The sequence below is a fragment of the Ixodes scapularis genome, unplaced genomic scaffold (genome assembly GCF_016920785.2).
Source record: "Ixodes scapularis isolate PalLabHiFi unplaced genomic scaffold, ASM1692078v2 PGA_scaffold5__190_contigs__length_132052651, whole genome shotgun sequence".
In the NCBI taxonomy this organism is placed as follows: Eukaryota; Metazoa; Arthropoda; class Arachnida; order Ixodida; family Ixodidae; genus Ixodes; species Ixodes scapularis.
The window spans coordinates 88,975,274-88,996,058 of NW_024609880.1; the positions used below are offsets into that span (position 1 = coordinate 88,975,274).

At 42.0% G+C, this 20,785-nt stretch overlaps 1 protein-coding gene across 1 annotated transcript; it reads right to left on the reverse strand.

The window, feature by feature from the left end:
* Positions 1-4,620: 4,620 nt before the first annotated feature.
* LOC120841150 (ATP-binding cassette sub-family G member 1) lies at positions 4,621-19,995 on the reverse strand. The gene is made up of 11 exons (XM_040212002.3): positions 19,892-19,995; positions 18,612-18,740; positions 16,653-16,773; positions 16,162-16,351; positions 15,279-15,424; positions 13,993-14,116; positions 10,519-10,633; positions 9,338-9,501; positions 7,987-8,076; positions 6,257-6,425; positions 4,621-4,766 (listed from the first exon to the last, which is right to left on the reverse strand). Exons 1-11 carry the CDS (start codon positions 19,911-19,913, stop codon positions 4,621-4,623), a joined length of 1,416 nt encoding a protein of 471 aa, XP_040067936.1. The 5' UTR covers positions 19,914-19,995.
* Positions 19,996-20,785: the final 790 nt, after the last annotated feature.

Consider the following 20,785-nt stretch of genomic DNA (forward strand, 5'->3'; position numbering starts at 1 on the left):
GCTACATTGGGAGGAGTTCCAAAAAGAGAAAGCAACACTTCTTAACAGACCAGCAGGTGTCGTTAATTTTTAACGTGTAGGACTCGGCAGACGTCGTATTGATTTGGGGCCCTCATTGGCCTGCATGAACGTCCCGCCCTTTCGGAGCCAGCAGATGACCACGACCTTTCGCGCTCGTTGTGTTAGATGGGACGGCCCGTGACAGTAAAGCGAGCAGCGCACCCTGTGTCACGAGGAGTGAAATGGTACGATTGTGTCGTTGACGCGGCGAACAGTGACAGCCACCCAGGAGGGGTCAGTCAGAGTATTGCACAAGGGAAAGCAAAGGAATCGTTGCCTGAAAGGATGAGGACACCATGGCCTTACAATATCGACGGTCAACAACTGTTCTGCCAGCCAAAACAACGCCGCGTGCGCGCTAAAACCGGCGGCGCGGGACAGAAATCCCACAGACGCACCCACGAAGATGGGCCGGTTTCGTTAGGGATGTGGGAAAATTTGAAACCAGCCATCCGTGCATGCGTGAAACGATACCGCCTGTTTGCCCCAGCTTCGAGCGCCCTATCCTTACCTTGAAACGGCCGTGCTGTCTCTCTCTCTCCGGGGAGATCCGATAGCACCGAAGGGTTATCTATTAAACTTGAGGAAGAAAACGAGAAGGGGCTGTTTAAGTTTAATTATCCCCACCAACCCGCTCATTCTGTCCTTATAAAGGGCTATCTCTTTTAGAAACAGCAAAGCCCGGAGACTGACATTAAAACGAGCGTGTTGGTAAATATACTTGTGTTTGTATTTTGCCCGGAGACAAGTTGGGTCGAAGTCAGCCTCCTTGTCAACTATAACCGTTTGTGAAGAGTGGGCTTCTCCCGAGATGAAAAGTCACCGCCGGCTGACGTGCTCTTTCGAAAAAGGGATGGGGAAAGAGAAAGTTTGAGTAACTGCAGAAACTACCTCGAAAGCTCCTCTGCCGATATGAAGCTTCAAGGTAACCGAAGTCTCGGTTACCTTCTCGCGCATCGCCTGCTCGAATCTATTCTTCACTTTCTTTCGCACAGCCACTGCTCCTCACAGCCGTCGTGGATGTGCGTAACAGAGGGAAAAACAGATTCGAGCATCATCTGGACGCCGTCATCCTGCCAGACTTTAGTGTCGTGGGACCGACTCGAGTGTGTTTCTTCGCCCCGCTGAACTTAGTTTCTCGGGTGCGTTTTTGAAGGTTTTTTTTTTTTTTTTTCAATGTTTTCTTACTAACTGTTTGTTAGCACTGTTCAGTTGTTGGGTTTATTTTGTCATGGCGTAGCGGCCTAGGCGGTGATGTAGAGAGCGTGTTCGCACGCATTTGGTTGCGTCCCATTTAGGGAATGCCCGGAGGAGTTGGTTTATCTTCTTGCCATGTGCGGCTGAGTTTTCCCGTCTTTATTAAATTATTGATTTTTTTTTGTTTTACCTTTACGTGCCGTCGACGTCTTTGTTTGACTCTCCACCAGGCGTGGACCTATCGTCTTGCCACCACTCCAACCTAAATACTTTATTTTTTTAACGCAATTTTCGCTAAGACCGCAGTTGGGCAATTTAATTCCTATTTATTTATTTTTATTTCCTACCCCTCTCCATGACACACTCTCTGTGTGTTGCGGACCGTTTCTGTGTCACCAATTTTGTGTATTACGGAAGTAAAAGGACATTCCCTGGTGACCTGTGCCATGTGCGGTGAACAAACCCCCAGTGTTTGGTTTCGGAAAGAATTGTATATAACATATCGACGGATGTGGTGAATTCTTTGTCTCAGTAATATGACAGCTATTAGCTAGTCGTGCTAGTTTACTGTGAAAGGTTTATAAATCGAAACAATACAACGTCTGTGCCTTTTGGTTATTCAAAGTCTACTAGGCCTGCTGATTTGGTTAGATATGTATCTCGTGGTTCCCGCTCTTATCAAAACATACATAAATATTCAATACCACAAAATTCGTTTATAATTGATTACAAAATGCAGAAGAAAATTCAAGAAAACTTTTTCACAATTCATAGAGACGCATGGGTCGGAATGTCTGACATGGGTCTTGCAAAACAAAGACGTTTTTTTCCGATATTGAGGCCCAAATATAAAACATACAAACAAAATATACACTTTCTAGACTTGATTTTTGCGTAGAAAACTATCACATCTACATTTTAACAAAAAATAAAAAAAAAATAAAAAATGGGTTTTTTGAGAAAATCAATTTCAAAAATGGTACTTTTTGGTTTTCACATAACATTAACGTAAACGTACCGCAAAGAATATTTTATACAGCCAAGTCATTTTATAATACATATAAAGAACGTGTTTTGGGCTCTCCGTGGACATAAAAAGTATTGATGTAACCCAAGTAGATCGCCAGTAATTAATTGTCAAAGTTCGTCAAAAATTGACCGAGGGGGCGTTTTTGACATTTTTACAGAAAAAAAGCAAAACGCCTAAAATTATTTTATGGTATTTGAGCCTTTTAAATGTGTCCACAGAGTGCTTTAAAAAAGATAATATAATGTGGACTGAAAATCCACGGCGGGAGATCAAGCGAAACATCCGACCCACGACGGGTGTGAAAAACACTGCTTTTCGCCGCGGCCTCTTTAAAAATTCATAAGTCGCGAACAAAAAATCCGACGAACTTGCGGTTTGCGGCGACTGCGTTTTTAAAAACGGCGCCATAAGATATATTTTTTTCATCGAAATTAAAAATTCGACCCTTTTTGCCTGCACGATTTGAGATGAAACCACCCATATATATATCATCGTTTAATGCGGCACGCTTCACATGACACCAGGTACGGCTTATGTCCAACCAGATGTCCCAAAAACTGCTGTTGTGATAATAATGTCGGTAATAATTTTAAATTTAATTACTTCAATACTATTTACGGCTTTTTAATTGGGATATGTTAAACTTTTAAGCGAGAATTTAGTTGATTAGATACCCGATAAACGGTAAGCATTTTTCCAATTACTTCTTTTTTTCGGCCGTTTTTTCTTTGATTGAAAGAAAAGGAAAACGAAGCGTTCTTGTTTGGACTGACGAAGAGCCTACCAGGCTCGAAACGTATCCGTTACACAACTTTTTGGCGACCCTCTCCTCGACTCGGAAGACAATCTCCTTCAGGGCAATATCTGTCGGAATATATTTCTCTCGAGTGCCTTATTTTTATCCCAGGTGCTGCTCCTTTGATCATGGCCTCGGGACGTGCCCCTGCCCTCCCAGCCCTAGAGACGGTTAACATCGTGGGAACCTCCATTATTAAGTATTTGCACACTCTTGTTATTTTTAACGGTAGTGGACCGACGGTAGTTTCGTAGTCTGGTGGCGTAATATCGGATATTTTTTTCTATCGTAGACAGTTTCCCCCGTTACGTCAATTCGATTTTTTTTTTACAAATCGGGTCAAATGATATTTGCCGTTTACCGCCTTTCCAGTGCGCCATTTTATTTAATAATCTTATTTTACACATTCGGCAAAAACGACCGGACGTGACTATAATTATCTCTAGCGTTCCTCCCCGGTTGGAGGATAATTTTAGGCCCCGTGGACCAGGCTACATACGATGGATTGACGAAAAAATCTTTGAATTAAACTTCTTTCTGAGGGAGTTCGCTTTTATTTACGAAAATGTAGTATTTTTAAATCACCGTTCTTTTTTTGACACGCCTCATCGTTTTTTGTCTTTCGATGGGTTACACCTAAGTAGTGAGGGTATAGCTGAATTGGCCAACCATTTCAAAGATTTTTTAGTTACCCACTTGCTTTTCAAGTGTCCCTTTACACCTAGGTCCCCTGATTTTGAAAATTTTCCCCAAAGAAAGAGGGTACAGTGGGCAGGTTTCAGGGGCTGTTCCTCTTTCGGTGGGCACGTCTTCGGATTCTGTTCTATTATCGTTGCCGGAGTCATTCCCACAACTTTCAAGGCAAGTGTGAGCGATGGCTCGGCACGAAATAGAAATCCCTTAGCGGGTCGTTTTCGACGCGCCCCACAAAATAAACGTCGACCTTCGTCGGATTCAAATTGACCCCCACAGGCTTTTCTCCAACCCTTTTTTAATCTTTGCGTTTGTTTTGATAAATTAATTCGATTTGAATCCCATAAACCATTTTTGCAAAACTGCCGCACTCAAAAAGAGGTTCCAAAGGGTTTTTATAACACATATACAGTTCCAACCATACAGTTGTCCCATGTCAATGTACAAACATGGGATTGCGACATTTTTAATTTTAGAATTTTTTACTGGACATTACCATACCATCTCTCAAAGTTGGCGCATGCACCCAGCGATCTTTGAAGAAGGTCGGTCGAGGTGATGTGGTTATTTTGAACGTCTGTGTTGTCCAACTTGTAAGTTTGAAACGAACATCTGTTCCACCATTATAATGCTTTATAAACGATTAGATAAAAAAAAAAAAACTTCCATGCTCTTAGCACAATGAATGCACGCGATTCTGCAACCACCCCTGCAGGTGGTTACACAAACCCCTGATTTCAATGTGCGATCTGTGGCACGTATTCTACATTATTCTTTGTCTAGGTATATCATGCAGTAAAGACTAAAGCGACCACCGATCTGGTAATAAGTTATGGTACTTAATTTACGCCAATAGACATATCCAATTTGGTACGTAGATGTTTCTTACCTGGAATGGAATCTCAACAATTGTTTTGGCCAGATAATATGCCTTGAGGGTGTACCATGAGTTACATCTCTCCCTAGTGAACACAGAAGCCTCCAGGGGAACTGCAAAGATTCCAAGATATGTCAAAGATTATCTTACTTTTTTATGTTTAAATAATTATAATAGTCTGAGGAAGTATAAATATAATCAATGCAACTGCGATAAATAAAATTCAATTGTCACCTCTTTATGTTTTTACTCTAATTATTTTCTCTTTTACGTCGTCTCATATTTTGTATTTTATATTTCGCTTTTAAATATATTTCAGATTTAATATTATTTACAAGGCAATTCAAACATAGCATTATAACCTCATGCTGTATTACAGACGCTTCATAACTTAAACTCTTGCTCCATGATAATCTGTACCCACGACGCGCTAAATATATATGTGCGTCTACTTTTGTCCACAGCAAGTGGTGAATCAATCTGCGCAATCCCCGGAAAACGTTCAGCGAATGACCATGCGCCAATTATTTAGATTCGCACCATACTTATACTACTCTTTCATAAAGAAAGAACTCCTTTAAATGCAACTTCTACTTTTATATTAACGTATTTGATGAGCAGTTAAACCATATATAATAAATTAATACATCGGTGTTACAAAATCCATTAACATTTGACATTGGTCTAGTTAACATCCGCGATCCCAACAATGATGCATTAAATCATTTGATCGCAGTAACGGATATCAAAACTTCAATACGACATTTATTACAGTTTGAAGTTAATCTAACCGTTTGTATTCACGGTCGAAATAGGCATTTATTAAGTCACCTGATAACCAATTCGCCAGTGGAAACTACAATATAACACAGCTTTCACATAATTTGATCAGCATGCATTACATCACTGGTGGCGCAGACATCAGCCGCAACTTCAGTGCAACATTTGTCGAAGATTGCACTTAACCTGATAATTTGTATTCACGATCCGACGAATTATCAAATTGGTCGTGATTACATCAGTGGAAACTTCAATACAATATTTATAAAATATTGCACTTCGCCTGATCATTTGTATCTGCAATTTGACGAATAATCAAATCGATTGTGATTGCGTGAGTGAAAATTTCAATACAATTTTTATCAAATATTGCACTTTGCCTGGTCATTTGGAACCGCGATTCCATTAATAATCAAATCGCTTGTGAGAGTATTGATAGAAAATTATATACAATATTTATCAAAGTTGTGCTTTACCTGAATATCTGTGTACACTATTTAAAGAATAATAAAATCGCATGTGAGTACAGAAGTGGAAACTTCAATACATTATATTTATTAAAGATTGTACACCTGGTCACTTTTATCCACAATTCGACGAATAATCAAATCGCTTGCGAGTGCAACCGTTGAAACTTAGATACAATAATTATTAAAGATTGCACCTGACCTGATCATTTGTGTCAACGATTTGACGAACAATCGAATCGCTTGTGAGTACACGAGTGAGAACGTCAATACAATTTATTTATTAAAGATTGCACTTAACCTTATCATATGCATCCACGATTCGAATAATGATGAATTAGCTTTTGACTACTCACACACGAGGACGACGGGCATCATGCCGGTGAAAGTGAGGAACATGAGGGCGAAGAACACGAGCGTCGCGTTGTTAAATAATAGGTCGGCCCGGTTTCCCGTGCCGTAGTACAGGAGACCCATAATAACGCCCACCGCCACGTGGGTGGCCAGACGGAGATGAAACACCATCTAGAACGAGATAAGCAAGTTTGTCGAAGGAGTGAAATAGCAGCAGACAATAAGATCGTAGTGGCAGTTTCAATATGCTGAGATTGGTTAGTGCCAAAAATTATCACACTTTGACGAACTAAAATGTTTTGAAGTTCGCATAAGGTGACGTTCCGATGACTGATATATTTCTGTTTCATATTATACTTCTTTATATATTCCAATTCTTTTCTAATACGAACTCGGGACTATATAAAATATAGTATTCGTCGGAGCTTTCCAAATGGTTGAAATCCTTACAGCACGGCAATTTAGCGGTTAACTTTTTTTTTTGCAAGTTAAGGAATGCCATTGTTTGTAACGTTTGTGCCTCAACCTCTCGAATGGTGGATAATTTTCATAAATTGACAACCGAACTTTTAAAGTCATTTTTAGGCGAATGAAATTAATACACATAATAATAATAAGACATTTTCTAAAACAACATAGTTTATATTTAAATTTGTTTTAATTGAAATTCTTTCAGTTGGGCACTCTCGTACGTGAAACTCGCTTGGTAGGAATATTGTTACTAAATTGAATCGCTTGAATTTTTATTCTCCTAATAATTTAAGTACTCGTAATCATTTCGAGGTGGTGAGGCAATCAGGTCATGCCTAATTATTTTTTAGTAGCACCAGAAAATCCCGACGCATAACGCTTAATGGATTCGATCTGATAATTGCACAAGATATAGTTTTCTCTAGAAGGCCATCCGCGCTTACGAGAAACTCTTCAGGTCGTTCGTAAACAATTGAAAACGAGAGTTTGGGCGCCGGCGAGGTCATTCATGACCCCATTTATGACACCCTGGATTCCACATACAACGGAAGAAGATTCTATAAAATAATTTTGCATCGTTATCTACCATTTTGTTTCTTTAAAATAAAGCAAGAGGACAAGCGAGCTGGTTCAGACTTACATGGTAACCCAGGAGCGGGAGAAAAACGAAATTTTAGCTGAGTTTGAAGCTTTCTGTTGCTCGTCCCGTTTTTCTCTGGCTCCTAAGTTACCATGTCTGTTGTTTTTCCTTCCATGCTATGCTCTTGCCTCATGTCACCGAGCTCTCTGCATGGGCTGCAGCGATTGACTTTTTCAGGTGCTTTACAAGAAACTAGAGATTCCAGGTTTCTTTAAATAGAAGCACATAAAAGCTTCTTTTTTTAGCTGCTTGCCTAATTCAAGTACTTAAACAAATTGTGATAAAAGGGTTTTTAAATTAACGCAATATAAATATGGCGTCCGGCCAAACCTGTGCTTTATGCTTCTGACTGAGCATTGATTCACAGGTTGCGATTTTTCTTGCGATTTTGCAGCTGCAGCGTTGAGCCCCGCAGCCTCCACCACGTATTTTTTTTTCTGCATGAGCGACCGCGGAACTGAGAAATCACAATCAAAATTGCATCATAAGAAACAGGCTTGAGAACGTCAATTTATGAAAATCGCCATTTCGCTTACAACCTAGATAATCCGTGTTTGTCATTTGCTGCACACAATGTTGACAAAACTAAGCAGCGCGCAATTCAATCTTTTGTGTACTCACGGGATTTCGCACTAGTGAGAGGTAACATCTCTTCAGTAGCACTTTGATTTGAAGGCCGAGTGAGACCGTATTTACAAACACTCGATCCTCCTGGAAAGAAAGAGACAGGTTTGAGTTCTCACGGTGCCACATTTTCTTGGGTCTTGAGGCCCGTTCGCACTTTCGCGTTTGCTTACGATTGTTGTAAGCAGTTGCAAGTCTGTGGACCAACCCTTACAATCAGTGCGAACTTAATAAGCACAGGGTATGGCAATTTCCTAGCACCTTGTTATCGCTCCAATATTGCGACAATGGCCGATAAGACCACTGAAGAAGGAATTACGAAGTAAGAAACGGGAACATACTGAGTCGCGGCCTGCATTTCCTAAGATGTTAGTGACTTTAGTTCAGGGGTCTCAAACTCATTCGAATGTGGGATCCAGTTTGCCCACCCACGAATAATCGAGGGCTAACAGAAAGAGGGGGGGGGGGGGGGGGGTATATTTTGGTATTTTAAGACAAAGAAAAAAAGCAATGCTGTTTCAGGTTGCAAAGCAGCCGACCCTCCCAGCAACACCCCATAGATTTTCTGCAAGAGGTCCCTCGTGCTCTCTTGTTCTTGTATGCTCGCCGTCTTTCCAGTGACATATTTAGTTTTTATTTGCATATTCATATGATTCAAAATCTGCACTTGATGTGATCACTAAATTCAAAACGCCAACTAGCTGGCAGTTCTTCATAGAACAAGAGCGAGCACACTTATGGTTCCGTGTCGCACAATTTACTTCACTCAACGGGCATGGATAAAGATATCTCTTCATACGGCAATGTTTACTTTCCCGAAGATTGTTAGAAAAGCAATATCATAAAATACTCGTATTGGGAACGTGTTTCTCAAGGCTACAAAGCCAAGGTCATTGCTTTATCTTTGGCACAGACTCTTGCTGAGTGAGTGTTCGTGCAGCCGAGGCGTTTCCTGGAGCAAAGAGCTCGCGCTTGTAGCCTAGTGGTATTGTCAGCCCGGTTGATTTGCATGAAAAGGGCTGAGAAGTAAATGTTTCGACAAAGCATAACTTAGCCAAAAAAAGAATACAAAATGTTGTAAAATGTGCGGTTACGTTATATGAGCTGAGCTTTGTTTTGCTCGGAAATGAATCGTCGATATGAAACTATACCATTTACGGCGCACGAAGCGCTCGAGGCATGGGAAGGGAATTCTCGCAACCGCGTGATGCTTGCTGGCTGCGTGTTTGAGACCCCTGTTATGGTAGATGCCCCGTCCCTGTCAATGTAACACGTGCATTGTTTGTTTAAACCTTCGAAAGACACGCATTTTAACGTTACCCGCGGACAATAGCCACGAAAAGCTCACCTTGCTTAACAAAGGAACTACAGCCACTTCATCATGCTGGGGATCTTCGATATGACCATTTGACATCGCAGGTGCATAGAAGGGCACTTTATCCATGTTTCTGTTCGTATATTCCACAAGAGTATCTTTCACGCTCCCATAATCTCCAGATGCAACCTCGATCACTGAAAACAAAAGTAAAGATAATTTAGTAGTCATCTCATACTCCAGAAAGACAAGAATTCTGATATAAGAAACTCCAGAAAGACTAAAGTTCCTTATATAAAATATTTCTAATCGAAAAATGTTTTTTTTTTGTGCTTGCTCTCTTAACTATTATAAAAAAAACAGAAATTTGTTATGTTTTTGTATGATTTTATGGCATATGCCCTATAAAAATCACTACTGCAATGGAAGCTCGTATATGAACAACTTACAAAGCCAGCTCAATCAAAACCAACCCATTCACTGTGAAAAAAAAGAAAGCTAAAGATGAAAAAAAAAAGTTGGAACAATACGGTTGACAAGGCACCTGCGTCCCTATATTTAGCAAATTAGAAAATAGACCATATGGGGATGGAAGGATCAATTTGTTGCGCGTTTTGTCCCTTTTCAGTTCCCGCCCTCCAAGGGCAGAAAGCACATTCCAAGTGTATTTGTGCAACGTGATGTGCATTTCATAACCTTGGGCGGTGACAGCTGTTGATATAATAACGGAAATTATAATATCCTTCACTTTCCAACATTTTCACAAAAAAATAATTTAAAAAAATGATGAAGTTTCGCAGCGGGATGCCAACGAGTGTTTCGCTTACGTCGTGTCATAACGTCGCAGTATCACATAACATAATTTAAAAATGTATTTCGTAAATTTAGAGGGGAAATTCTTCCGCTAAATTTAGCTGAGAAGTTTGCCAAGGTCATCGTCAGGTCACGTGGCGTGCATGTGCGCAGTCTGTATTTACCATAGTGGGCAGCGCTTCGGCTGTCACAAGTCACAAGACGTCAAAGCGCTTCGGCTGTCACATGATGTCACAAGACGTCAAAAGACACCATGAGAACCTTCGCGGATCTTAGCGGATAAACTGTTCTATCTAAATTTAGCAGATAAATCTACAGGATACTGCAAATGGCCGGAAGTTTCTTGTGCTCTTTTACCCCACGGGGATTGGCGTCGATCTCGTAGTGTGTCTTATACCTACAAAAATCAGCCGGGTTGTAGAACGGAGGACATTGCAGACCGTTTGCATTCAAATGGAGCACCATGTCTTTGGCGGGACCTCTGTAGATGCAGGAGCCTTCGGCTAACACGTACAGCTGAAGGAGGAAGAGAAGAAAGAGTGGGCAGCAAACGTAGAGATTAGAATTTCGCACTATGAAATCATATCAATATTATTTTTTGTCAAGACGGCGCATCAGAACAGAAGACTGGGTCAAAAATTGCTTAATAGCAACTTGACGAAGGTGCCAGCCCCCGCGAAGTTCATAACAGAACTCCAAATCATAAAAAAATAGAATACAAAAAAAGCTACACGACGCACTAAACGTACGTTAACATAGCTAAGTATATAACAAGTCGATCGTTGAGGGAGAACAACTTCAGGCTCTATAAACGTACACACAATACAATTACATAATTTTGTACAAGCGATAGATTTTACTAGCTTTAGACAAATACACAGACGAAATAGAAACATCACTAATGAAATAGGAATAATAAAAATCAATCATATACACACTTGTCTATACAAATGTGCACACACACACGCGCATACACACACACACATATATATATACGTCCGTGTACACGTGGATAGAGGGATAGTATACATACATATGCACATAATCGAAAATATGCAGATGAATGGACCATTCTTGATCGAATGAATCAAAGTTTCCGAAGCCGCCGAAAGACAAAACACTTCGGCGGCTTGGTAAACTTTGATTCATTCGACCAAGTACGGCCCCGTTACCTGCATATTTTCGATTATTTTCTCTGATGACACCACGTGCGATGATGAAAGTTCCCGTGATACATACATATACATACATACACATGTATACATGTATACACAAATGCACAGTATCATCATTATCGTCAGTTATTTTTCTCGGGGGCCCTCAGGGCATTATACGAGGGGTGGCAATAAAACAGAAGTAGAACAGCAAACACAAATATAACACTGTAAGCTAGTTAGCTAAGCTAGATAGAAAGAGGGTAATGGATTCAACAAATTGAGTAGTCTCGTTTATAGAAACGATGTTGTGAGGTAGTGAGTTCCGACCCTCGATAGCCAATCGTAGTGTGGAAGTCTTGTGAGAAACAGTTGATGATCGAATTGGACGTAGTTTACATGGGCGATCTAAACGTGAGAAAGTGCCTGGTGAGGTGATAGTAATGATTATCTGAGGTGGATATTGTAATAGAAAGTTCGATGAACGAAAAAGACGCGTGACTCTCGATGGCGAAGTAAAAGTGAATAAAGGTTAACCGATTGTCGTAATTCTAATATGCTGGTATATGTTGAGTAGGTATTATAAATAAAACAAAGGCCTCTGGATTGAACGAATTCTAGACGATTCGTGAGGTATGACTGCCATGGAGGCCACATAAGTCAGGCATATTCTAACTTGGATCTTAGAAGTGTAGTATACGCTAGTCGTTTTACGGAAAGTGTAGCAAGTTGGAGGTTAGGGCGCAAATATGCGAGAGTACGCTTAATATCAGCAATAACAGAGGTAATGTGAGTAGTTCATGATAGGTCAGAGGTGAGATGAACACACAGGTATTTATAAGATGAGCAGGCTCTTACTTGAGTGTTAGCAAAGTAATACGAAAATGATGTGGCACGTGAACTGCGGGAAAATGAAAAGGATTTACATTTATTAAAGTTTAGCGACATGCAATCTGATCTTATCTAATATAATGTAAAGTTTGCTTGAAAAGTAAATGATATTACTATTCGGGAAGAATCACATAGAAAGAATGAGCTCGATGAGTGCCTCATGTGATAATGTTGCTAGATCTATTCCTTTTTAGTAATGTTATTCCATATTGTCCACATTTATTGTAACGAAGCGTTTGATTGAGGTGATTAGTACGTAATGGCTGAATCACATACCCTGTCCAGAGGCAAACTCGACACACTAATGCCTCCATTACCCAGCTTCTTCACTCCAGCGAAAGCGAACGTCTTGTAAAGCATACAGTCGAAAGCGGGGAATTAATTCTAAGAAGTTGGTCTTTGTACGCGGCCTTGATTAATGAAGTCGGGGGTGCGTGGTATAGACGAGCTTGTTCTCCGATCATGCAATTAGAACGGATATATCGGAGCTTTCTAGATTGCCACGAAATGGTTGTAACTTTCGAAAAGAGTATATTTCCCGACCTAGCACTGCAAGGAGCACGTCTTTGTTAATTCACAAATTAAAAGTAAAAAAAAGCATATTGGTGATGATTCAATTTTTGAAGTAACTAAGGTTGGTTGAAAACTACCTGCACACGAGCGAAGCATGACTGGAACAAAAGATTTCAATCTCTCCACTACCTTCTTTTATTTTCTCTCTAAAAGCAATACAAGCCCGAGAAAGTGGACGCCCCGAAAGACAGTACGTTAGGCATTGCTTTATTGCGTGATTGTTAGTTAGAGATGCATATCAGGAATCTTGAAGATCGCGATTGCTTGGAATGTAGAAAACCATAACACGACGATATTTCTTTTTTGGCATAGCATGGGAATGAAAATGCCGCCATTGCTATTCCTGACTGTATTCCTGGGTTGTGTAATGCAGTATATCAAGATAATCACATACCTCGATAAAAGGTCTTTGCAGTGTCCCCTCTTTCAGAAACCTCAACGCAACACCAGATACTTTACTAGGGTAACTCATCTCACTCCGCAAAAACCCCAATGGTCCTGGCGCCGACGAGGTTTGCGTATATGAAACCGCTGGATGCGCGCAGCCTTGGGGGTTTCCCTTTTCAATTGGGAGGAGTGCCTACCGCCATCTATCGTCCTAGAAACCCGTCGAGACGGCGGAGGCAGCCGTCTCTGCCGTCTTGGCGAGTCCGGTATCTCGGTGCACCGTCGGCAGCCCTCTCCCTCCACGCCGTAGACGCGCCGTCTAATGCTAATATGCGGAGTTAAATCTATTCTCACCAGTAGAGTATCTGGTAATACTGTTTGTTTATACATCCATGGCTATTAGCCGCGCCAGCAACGTCACGCGAATGTTATAACAGGTGGAGGAAAGCGAGCGAATCAACAGCCGCACCACCAGTTATCAAACCCTTATTGTCGTCAAGGGGGGGAGGGGGGGGGGGGCTGAGTATCTATAGTCACTGAGAGCTCAACAAATGCAGGGCACGGCTTATAAGTTATAATGTTCACACTTCTTGAATTATAATTCGTTACTCGGTATTGTTAACGGCTAATGCCGTATTATTATTGGTTGTGAAGTAACAGAAACATGCTTTACACCCGGCACATTCCGCGTCTGTTACTATGATTGTGTTGAGCTCACGCACATGCATTTTTTCCATAAAGCTTAGCAGTAATTCCGAGCATTTGATATCACACTACTCTGTTTAACGGGACAAGGTCTCGACAAGGATCACGATATAAAACGGACCTCGAAGGTTTCATGTTTCACAAACATTTCTAGCAGAAACATACTCTGTCAAACAGTTGAAAGAGCCTCGAACTTGGTTGATGTATGCTGAAGGCAATGGTAAGACCCCTGGTCGCTAACTCCCTCAGCAACATGATGCACTGCAGTGAGCTACTGCTGTCCAAGCCACTGCATCAAAGAAAAAACAAATGATCAGATGGACGTTTAATTTCTGCTTGAGTGTTGAAACCCTTTTCTTTTGAGATTTGAGGCTGTGTGTGGATTTGAGGCTGTGTTTGGTTGCAACCTTGTTTGATGTGTGCAGATGTGATCACTAACGACCAGAGCAGGAGCACACTGGCGCCATCTATCTGATAGCCCTAGAGCACCTGCGGTTCGCGTTTATTTCCTATTTTGTTGGCTGATTAAGGAGCATAACATATACTCGGTGGCATCTAAACGCAAGTGTGTTAATCTGCCTCTAGAATGCGAGCACGCACAACGGATACACGTCAAAAGGCCAAGTAGACCTGCAGCAAGTCAAACGCTGTTTGTGTATTTCTCGTTTTGTTTCTCTGCCACGTAATAACTTGCACCCTTAAGCCTCTAAAAACATTTAAACAACTTAGTCGACTACTTTCTTCAAAACGCCTTATTGAAAAAAGTAGACAAATATTAAAACTCGGAGCACATGAATGCTTGTTAAAACAATTGCAGAGCTTCGAACGAAGCAACTATGGTGACTGGACGTGTTTAGCGAAACCTGCGCACTAAAAAAAAAAGAAAAAAGAAGGCAGTGCGTATATTTTTTTGCAAACAATTTAAGATAGCCGATAGCTGCAATCTTCGAGGGAGCTCGGCCAATGACGAGGCTGAAATAATGTTTAGGCCTAAAAAAAGACTGCGTGCACCGTGACAGTCATGAGCCTATCGTAAGCAAGTTGAAACGTCGAGCTCAGTGTCACAGCGCAGATTGTTGTCCAATGTCTGTAAATAAATTTTCAGCGTCCCTCTGTAGGTTGCAATGAGCGGCTATCCCAAGTGCATGGCGGAAAAAGTAGACGTATTTATTTTTTACAGTTTATCTTGGAGGGACTTCTCAAGCTTTTTTAAGTGTAATATTTATTAACTTAATACAGAAAAAAAAAAAAAAAACTCGGGACGAGGAATGAAGAACATATATTTTCCTTGAGAATGAAATATGGCGTTCGTCGCATACTTGTCCGGAGTTTGTTTTATTCTTTCTGGGTCAAGTCTACTTTACCGACCCGCTGCACAGTAAATTTAAATTCCATAATATGCTCTTTCATATAATATGAGGGTAACTATTTCGATAACTGTCAGCTCTCACCTTGTGGGTTCATCGAGGAATATCACCGGTGGAGTGTTGACCAACTCTTGCGCTACGGTAACCCTCTTTCTCTGTCCGGACGAGAGATGCCTGATGGCTCTGTGTTCACAGCCGTCCAGGTCCCAGGACTTGAGGAGATTCGTCACCTGTTATTGAGACCATTTTTGAGTTCATCTTGATACAACAGAAACACTGAAACAACCAACGGTCTTAATTCTTCGCAACCTAATTTACGCTATTGGAAAAGCAAACATTTTATAAGAAACTTAAATATCTTGACAAATTACCTTCTTTTCGAATACAGTCAAGTCTAACATCACACTGGGAGTGTCTGCACACTTTTTTTTTTTTTTTTTTTTTTTTTTTGTATGATGCATCAGCAGCGTGAGCGTGACTGAAGACACGGAAGGTCACGACTTTGAAAGTTTGTTCACTGGCTCAGAAGAAAACCCAATCTTTCCCAATGTGCCATTAGGCAGGTTAGTTTATCTCGCACATGACCAACACCACCTAGATGCAAGGCCTTTGGCACTGTTCCTCTTCACGACACTCAACGTAACCCTGTACGTCCGGAAGCCGTTGGCCATTGGGCGCGCCAACGAAGTCACGCGACTATGCCAAACAAATGTGAGAGAGGAAGCGAATCGACGGTAGCGCTGCCCGGTATCAGACCTTTAGTGGGACGTTATGGAGGAGAGCAGGCAGACCTTATCGGTATCTATGTGGTATTTATACCAGTGACATGACACCCCCCCCCCTCAAATTGTCAGGCATTGTGCCTTTATCTCTGCCCCCTCTGCGGAAACAAACTCCGCAAAACAAATAAAGAAAGAAAAAAAATTATTCGGTCACCATTCCGTCCAAGAGCAACACAGTTTCGTACCAGGGCATCTCTTTGCTGGTACGTGCTGTTTTCCGGCATCTTCAACCTGGCCGCCGCGTCGATGGTTTCTCGTACCGTCAGGTGCTGTATCAGATTGTCCCCGTTCATGATGTAGCTGCTCAGTTTACGGAAGCTCTTCTCCTTCGTAGCTTGCCCATTGACAAAGAGTTGTCCCTGGCAACCCCGGGTCCTGTAAAAGAGGAAATCAAGTTCTCAGTTCTCATTTACCGAAATATAGCCTTTTCGCGCAAGTGGCCGTGTAGCCAGTGGCCCAATTGAGAAAATCAGAAACAAAAACAAAATACTGCAATCACAAGCAGCTTCAGAATCGCAGGGCGTGGAGTGTCCATGGGCATCTCATCACCGCATCGGAGCCAATGAGAGTGCACTATTAGCCGATGCGAACGCCCAAGACCAAATCGCGGAGACAAAAAACGTGAACATCTGTTCTTGATCTGTTCTTGATCGATAAAAGACAACGTAGTTCTTACTGGAAGCCAGATAATATGTTGAGCAGGGTTGTCTTTCCGGCACCTGAGGGTCCGAGGATTGCGGTCAACTCTCCAGACCTCAGGTTCCCGGAGAGGTCGTTCAGGAGGTTTTTCTTCTTGCCTGGAAGGCGTAACGTCGCGCGATTTTAGAAACATTCGAGTCCTTAGGACAAACACGAATTGCCAAGGCTGATTATTCGGACAAACATGAAACGCAAAGTCGGGATCGTTCGATTGCGTTCCAACCGCTCGTCAACGGCGACGTCGAGAGAACACACAGGCACATGGGCGCCATCTATCAGGTACCCCCGGAAACACTTGCGATCTGCGTGTAACTAGACTGAAAGTTTCGGAGTATTCTCGAGATCAAATATAAGAGCCACTATATGAGAAAGGGTTGCTTCTAACATGGCCAGTATTATTTGAAGCCCAATGTGAATTTTTTATCTGTGTAAAAAAATAGGTGATGTACGGGAACATCTTGGGAAGAAACAGCGAAGATGTTCACCTCAAACCAACTAGCCCAACACTTCAGATTGTAATGTAAGCATATCAGAAGTATGCCAAAGGTATCCGACAGATGGCGCCAGGGTGTAGATCACACTCAAACTCATATGGCGTAAAGTTATTACAAAAAAAGAATGCAGTTTCCCTTTACTGAATGAAAACGAGAAAAAAGTAATTCCCCAAATATTCTTCCTAATAGGATTTGGGTAACCGCAGAGATGTCACACGAACGGTGATGAAAAATAGTCGGATAAAACTCTATTCTCACTGTCTGCTTAGAAACAAACAGGTTGTGGCATATAATAATCACTCTTGCTTCGTGATTCCTTCTTCGGCGTTCGGACTTAACACGCCGTGCGTTTCTGAAGTTGTTTTCAGCTATACAATGTCACAAGTCCCTGATACCATGTTACACCGTGACGCCCTCTTACTGGCTACGCTTTAATCAGCTCAGACAATGAGAGGGGCGAGCGTTGTAACGGTGCATAGATAACGCAGCCTACAAAGACGTGCCCACCTTAAACTGCCATAAAAGAGGCGGAATACCAATCACAGTCATAATGTTTTACTTTGACGAAAGGACGAGGAATGTCCGATGTTTTAAGACCCCACGGTGCAGTTTACACCAGGTAACTTATGAGAGTGATACAGCGCAGTGTCCCTCACCTTTGGCGTACAAAAATTCAAATGAGAACCTGTAGGTACATGCGCTACACAATTATATCACCAACAGCTTAAGAAATGTTGGACGCGGCGAGTTTGGAGTGTTTTAGTATCGCTCTGCAGTCAGTTAGATTGCAGCACAAGACGATAAAAACTGTAAACCAGAGATCAGAAATCAAGAAGCATGAGAGGAGAAGCCGCTTCCTTCGTTTCTCAACATGTCAGTGACTATACACAGTCGTAGTGACTGACATCTCAAGAAACAGAAGGCGTGGCTTATGCATAGATCTTCTTGCCTCGTAATTCGTTTTCATGCGATTTCCTTTTTTTTTTTTCCTTTTTTTTAACTCAAAGGTTGTCATTAAAACTTCTAGTGTGGTGTACAGAGACCATTCAGGCCACCAATTTACGCTGTAAGCGATTATGCTTGCCGGTAGTCTACACAAAATAAAAAACAAAACAAAAAACGTCGACGTCTTTAAGCCAATCGGGCTGTTGCGCAGTGCGTGCGCCTGGTGCTGCACTATAGCCCGCGACAACTTAAAAACCGAGTGGATGTTCCGCCCCAGTGCGAGCCTTCTCCCTTTGGTAACACTTCGGTGCACGGGCAGCAAAACCCCGGCGGAAGTCACCGAGCGCGTTGGGGGCCAAGCATCTATTAGGTCCTTAACCTTTCCCCGACTGTAAGTTACTTGGGGAGCTTCTAAAGTAAAAGTCGTACACCGTGGCTGCTTGAACACTACCCAAACGCAGAGCCGCGTACATATGGCAGACCTTGGTGTCTCTCACCTTTTGATGTGGGCACACTGTAAGATAGATTCTTCCAACTAACACTGATTCTTGGCGGTGTTGCGCATGAAGGTAAATGCTGTCCATTTCGACTGGATATAATTTTGGGCGTCAAATCCGCAGACACATCTATAAAGAGAAATGAAAAAAGAAAGAAATGGCAACAATCATACATATCCCAATTGCTCGTCAGTTCTGAGGATGCAGTTCGCATAACCTTAAGCTATTTTTCGATAACTTAGTGCTGAATAGAACTGCTATATCCATGTGTTCAAAACTAACCTCCCTGATATTTTGTATCGTATCTTGTTTCGTTTTGTTTCGAAAATACCACGTTCCCAGTTCCCAGCAGTCCCTGAGTGTAGTGCCGCTCACTTCGAGATGGCAAGCAAACTCGGGGAACAACATCAAAATGGTGGCATCCTTATTCCGAGCCTGCGGCCTACACTGACGGAGTTGCACAACTCTTCTGAACTTCTTGAAGCGTTTCCTATGGCACACTCTCACAACACCCACCAGCGGGTTCACTATCTCCTGGAGCAAGTGAACACTCACTCACTGCTACACATATAGGGATAACGCAGAGCGAATGATTTATACTCCCTAAATAATATTTTCCTGAACCGATGACTTAGTGCTCACAGAATACATGCGCCAAAACGTGCTCAAGGTACCAAGCCTCCATGGATGATCATCTTTCCGTTCTGCCGTGAAGCAGATGCGCTAGTATTTTCGTAGCGTAGGTCCGCGTGCGCATGACCATTTACAGAGACCGCCACAATTTGCATCTACCATTTCACGCGAATAAACTAAATTCAGTTCTAATATTGTGTCACCACAACAGGGCTGTTTGACAAACTATGAACCTCATTAACTTCTCTGCGTAACGAAGATCCATATAAAAAATTCATATCACTTGGTAGATCGTTGGAAATGAAGGCTGCGTCTACATTACTGTATACCGCATACTTTCAAATGGCAATTTTTAGACACGCACGTGTGCGCACTATAATTACATAAATGATCATGTAACGACCGCACCGTGCTCATCAACTGTTCCTATAGCCTGTTGCAGGTTTAGAATAGCCGGACAATCTCGTCCCCACAGAGCTCTCTGCTCGCCATAATCGGTAGTTTCCTCCTCTCCAGAATTCGATTTGCTAAAGTGAAAAAAGAGTAGAGGGCTTTGTGTGATGAGCTTGTCGCGTTGCTACTCTCATCCTGCAAGAGACTGTATAGACGGCAGCGCAGAAGCCAGAAACCACGCCTCTCTTTCTTACCTTGTAGGGCGAGAGATTCCATTGGAGACTCCCGCTTGGGCGCATGAAAAGCGGACCTCGCGACCGGCGGCGGCCTGGTCGGCAGTGCCTACTTTTCCGGCACGTGTACCTGGAGCAACGGCAAGGTGCACATTAAGATCGGTTCTCTTCGACTGGTTTCTACCACAGTACACTCCACCAGATTTCTGGCTTAATGAACTCGCAGCGGCCGCAGCTGCTGGTATGCGGTCACGGCCGTAAAATACATATGGATATATGTGTGATCGAAGAGAAGGTGTCCTTAGTTCGGACAACCACCACTCCGAGCACGGAATACGTTTTTCTCTTATTTCCCTTGTTACGCACACTGAATGCGCCGTAATCCTCCGTTTTTTTGTTTTTTTTTAATTGCGTGAATGCTTTCACCGGTGTTAGTAAATGCACAAAGGCAACGAACGTCGTGACGATGCACTTTTGGTGCTGTTGGATCTGTTGATAAAAAGCCAGGTCTGTGCATTTTTGATGCGCCATATATACAGTTTTCAGAATTGTGCAAATTGTCGTGAGTAGAAGCAGAATAGACTACGACCTCTAAAATATTTGAGCCTTTTTCTTTTACAATTTTTATTTTGTCTATTACGTGTTGTCATACTTTGCTAAAATGACAAAATGCCAAAAGGGCGCCGCCGTTCTAGTGCAGTCTTAATTTTTTTCTTTTCTCGAGAAATGCTGTTTTCTTTTTTTTTTCTTCTTTCTTTCAGTTTTTTTGTCATTTTATTTTATTTCATACATTGGGGAGTTACGTATAAAAATATCGAGGGAAAAAAAAGTCTACCGGACACGCGTGAGTGAATGTACCTGAACAGACCCTGCTTTCGCTCCATCGGATCTTAACGTCGGTTTTAGAGATCCGTT

Coding starts and splice junctions, on each gene's coding strand:
- LOC120841150 (XM_040212002.3), bottom strand. CDS start 19,913: ATGGAATCTCTCGCCCTACAAG. Junction 14,117..15,278: donor TTCCTCGATGAACCCACAAG/GTGAGAGCTGAC, acceptor TCTTTGATGCAG/TGGCTTGGACAGCAGTAGCT. Junction 6,426..7,986: donor TCTCACTAGTGCGAAATCCC/GTGAGTACACAA, acceptor ATCTCGTTCTAG/ATGGTGTTTCATCTCCGTCT.